General features: G+C 40.1%; 1 protein-coding gene across 1 annotated transcript; it reads left to right on the forward strand.

Annotated features, from left to right (window-relative positions):
* The first annotated feature begins 353 nt into the window (after positions 1-353).
* LOC122139993 (cortexin-3) lies at positions 354-2,575 on the forward strand. Its single transcript, XM_042741179.1, has 2 exons — positions 354-868; positions 1,098-2,575. The coding sequence occupies exons 1-2, from the start codon at positions 860-862 to the stop codon at positions 1,404-1,406; spliced, it is 318 nt and encodes a 105-aa protein (XP_042597113.1). The 5' UTR covers positions 354-859; the 3' UTR covers positions 1,407-2,575.
* Positions 2,576-4,403: the final 1,828 nt, after the last annotated feature.

Here is a 4,403-nt window from a genome sequence, read left to right on the forward strand (position 1 = left end):
CTGCGCTTTGGTTGGATCACACTTGTCTCTCACCAGCTCGGCTTTACTGAACACACTTGGAGGGATTGCTATGGCAACTGGTTGCTATGGGTGATGTGACACCACTACATGCTCATCTTTGTGAGGGGAAAGAGGGAGTTGGACCACAGAGGAGAGGAATGGAAGCAGAGAGCCGCTGATTTTATTTGGATTGCTGAACAAATCGACGAGCTGGGTTGAAAAAGTTCTGACAACCATCTGTCTCTGGGCGGACAGCCGTGATGGAAGCTGTCTCTCTCCCTGCTTATTTTGGATCTCCATCACCCTCCCACTGATGAATCCTCTTCAGTAACAACAGGTGAGAAACTAATGCTTTCATTGCATTCGCAGCCCTGTGTATGTTCACAGACATACCTGCTTCAACTGTCAGAGCGGCGACATTGCAATTTGGCCGAATCTAGGAGGGCTCGGTTGGATATTTACACGGACATTTGATAAAAAAAAATCACAAATGGAGAGGGGTTAGTGTCGTGCTCCTCGTTTTTGTAATCCAAACCCCAAGTACCCAATACTCATGCGGCTGGATTTCGAGCAACACGTTGACATCTCGTGCGTATGACTTCAGGTTATTCAAGAGAAATTCTTCGCATTTGTGGAAATCGAGCCAGGCTTTACAGGGAGTGCCAGGGCTGATCGTAAGCGCTGGCATCAAAGAACCGAACCATTAAAGGGTCAGAGACTATCACAGAAACCGGCGCTTTGAGACAATGAATCAGGGGGCATGAAAAGCCAGTCGGAAATGGATTTGTTCGCCTTAAGATGAGAGAGATAATTCACTCAAGGCTACTTACTGTCCTCAGCACGATGAATCATTTCACTGATGTGCACTGTGAGCTGGATTTAATGCTGTAAAACATGTACACAGTAATCTTATATAACATTGTAGTGTGTGCCTTTAAACGTGAGGCCTGCGCCACACTGGCAGTGAAGTTGTTGTTGTTGTGAATCCTCAAAAATGTTGTTAGGTGATGTGATATTTATGATATTTCAGGTTAAAATGCATTTAAAATCTACTTGTTCTCTGGTGATTTTTTTCTTATCATCTTATGTGTTTCCAGAATGGCTCTAAACAAAAACCTGTTGATCGTGAAAATGGCCGTGTGCCCCTGACCCATCCCGACAAACTGGAGAGGATGGCCGAGCATCTCCACGGCAACACACTGTCTGCATCTGGGGCCCCCCACCCAATCCCTTTCCTCACACTGGAACAGAAGGCTGCCTTCGTCTTCGTCCTTCTACTCTTCATCTTTCTGGGGCTGCTTATCGTGCGCTGCTTCCGAATCCTTTTGGATCCATACAGCAGCATGCCGAGTTCCACATGGACAGACTATATGGAAAAAGACACGTTCGACTACCGCATTGCCTGAGCTGCTAGCCAGATTTTAGGCTAGAAGACATGCGATGATTACCTCACATGTGCGCACACACACACACACACGCAAAAGCCGACACACAACCACCACCACACCTCCTCCACCACCTCAGAGCCAGCTGTATCCCTCAAGTGTTGTTGTTTCGTGATGGTGGTTTTGTGTACTTGTGGGTCTGGTTTTTCCATTTGAAGACTGCACTTAAACACACTTTCATGTCTCACGTGTTTTGACAGGGTTTTTCAACTCATAGCTTCCACCACTGATGTCACGTTCAGCATGGCTGACAAGTCTTAGCGATGAATCTTCTTTGTTAGAAACCAGCCAAATAGCTTTATTATTGACGAACAATATGGTTAATTATTTTCTATGTCCAAGGAAACGACAAATTCACAGTTCTGTAATTGGCGGGAAAATTAGGTTAATCCATTTCTCAATGAATCATTCCACACTTATCATAAAAGCACAGTGCATTGGTTTAAGGATGATTAAATCCTCTGAGCGCCTCGGTTTGGGACTCTTGAGCTTGCGCCTTATAAATCCGTGTGTTTACAGAACAGCCAGAGAAACTGGCCTTGCTGTTATTCAGCTAAATGTCAATCAATGTACTGACCTACCAGCCTCTGTGGGCAAACTGAATGTTTGATTTGCCAGGTCCTTTCCTTCCTCTCTCTACGGTGTTCTTAATAGGATGAGTCTGATTTCCTCTCTGTTGTTCTTCAGTATTTGCTGATGTTGAAATGGACTGTTCTATCAAACGTTTGCCATTCTGCCCAGGCTATGGTTTTTTTCTTATCAAAGTCTGGTTCACCTGTGATTTGCTTGACTTACATGTTTAATAGAAATGAAGCTGAAATAAACAGGTCCAATATGTGTCTTGCGTGCAGAGGAGGTCAATATTGCCATTTAGGTGCAACTTATCTATCGCTTTCAAGTCAGTGATACGGCGGTGTTATTTCTCCACAACACTGATGTGGTTCTCACAATGCACATTGTGTCTTAGCTGAGTGGCGTGTCCAGTATTTTTGGGCCTTTAAAATGCAGAGAGATGCTGGTGATTTTATTCAAAGAGAAAATGTGCCATGTAGTTTACAAGTGGCTTTTGCATTTTAATGTGCTTTTATATTTGTTTCCAAATAAAAAAAAAAAGATATGTTTACATCTCACCCTAGTGTCTTAATACATAAAACTACACTAAACTTTCAATAAAAACATGCATGAAAGGGTTGTGCACCATTTGGAATTACATTTATATGTATGTATGCATGTATGTATGTATGTATGTCTATCTGCGAGGTGAGGAATATATATATATATATATATATATATATATATATATATATATATATATATAGATATACTTTTAAATTCCATTGCACCACCTTCTAGCAAACTAGATGCAGAATTGAATTCAAATATGAATGTAAAAGCAGAATTAAAATTTACTGATTTTTAACTAGAAATCCTAAATGTTATAAGTAGTTTTAAAAATCTTGAAAGGTTAATAGACTACGAATATATAGATTTGAAATGCCACCTATAGAAATTGGTATTTAGTTTATAAATTGTATCATATTTCATAATTAACTTTTGTGGACCAGGATGAAAGAACACTTCATTTTCTATGAGGCATTTGCTGTGTTGAGTTTCTGAGCTGCAATTCTGTCATTCCAATTCAACTTCAAATTCAAATTCACACTCATTAATTCATTGTAAATTGAAATTCTTCAGTTTAGAATTCAGATGCATGAAAAAGGTTTTTTTCAATTACTGATTGATGTAATGCTGTTCCACTTTTCATGAAATCTAGTTACCAACTCCACAAACCACACATATAACATCATAATAATACAATTCATCAGCAGGCCTGATCAGATGGCAGGGGACACTCATCCCTTCACTCTTGATTCTTTTTGGTCTGAAAACATCTCCTCCTGTTGAGAAAGACACCGGATCGACCCTCCAGAACAGCATGCAAACAGCCTTAACCCCTTCATTAGCATTATGCTAACAGCAGGCACACATGCTGGCAGCAGCTTTCACAGGAAGGAGTGTGCAGCGAGAAAACATCTCAAAGTCATCTGTCTTCATCTTCTCATGCCACTGTGTACAGATGTGCTTTCACTCAACCTCAGGAAAGCAGTGACAGCTCCATTTTACAGTGCCACATTCCACAGGGGCTCTTTGAGCTCAGAACAACATACTGAAGTTCAAAATGAATCAGGCCTATTGTAGAGGGAAAGGTAATGAGACATGTAATGTAGAGAAGGGGAGCACTACTTCATCAAACTACATGTTGTGCTATTTATGGTCATAGCTTTCATTGACATTATGTTCTCATTGCAACGGTGTAACGGTGCAGAACTGAATCAATCTTGTGCTATATTGTTCAGCATCATTTGTTTTTGAAGTATCATATAATTTATATTTACATTCATGTTCTCGGATTCATGCCAAAAGATTACCAATGTGCCTTATGCTTTGGATACAAGTATTGTATTGTTGTGACGTTTTCCTTAATTTGTAGATGACAACAAACATACTACTGCAACGAAGCTGTGATGTACTGATATGGACATAGTACCTATAAATGATAACCTCTAAAAATGTCAAAGAAATCAGGTCTAAAAATGTAAATCTCCATTACCTTCCATATTTGATTCTCTAGATGGACTTTTTACTGGAAATCAATATAGTTCTATAAGTATCTTCTGAAAAACTTGTATAAACAAGTTTAAGGTGGTCATGGTTTTAAGGTTTTCATGGTTTTGAAGGGATCTGGGTGCACGTTTCAGCTATAGCTGCCCAGCTAAACCAGCTTAAACCTCCAAGAACCACCTTTTCATCACATTTCATCAACTTTCCACAATAGTCTAGAATTATATAATTAGTGTCTGAAAACAGACTGCAATGTTCTGACCCAAAGACCCATGAAGTCTGAAAGTGAAAGTGAAGTGACATACAGCCAAGTATGATGACCCATACTCTGAATGA

This window comes from Cyprinus carpio, chromosome B16 (genome assembly GCF_018340385.1).
Source record: "Cyprinus carpio isolate SPL01 chromosome B16, ASM1834038v1, whole genome shotgun sequence".
In the NCBI taxonomy this organism is placed as follows: Eukaryota; Metazoa; Chordata; class Actinopteri; order Cypriniformes; family Cyprinidae; genus Cyprinus; species Cyprinus carpio.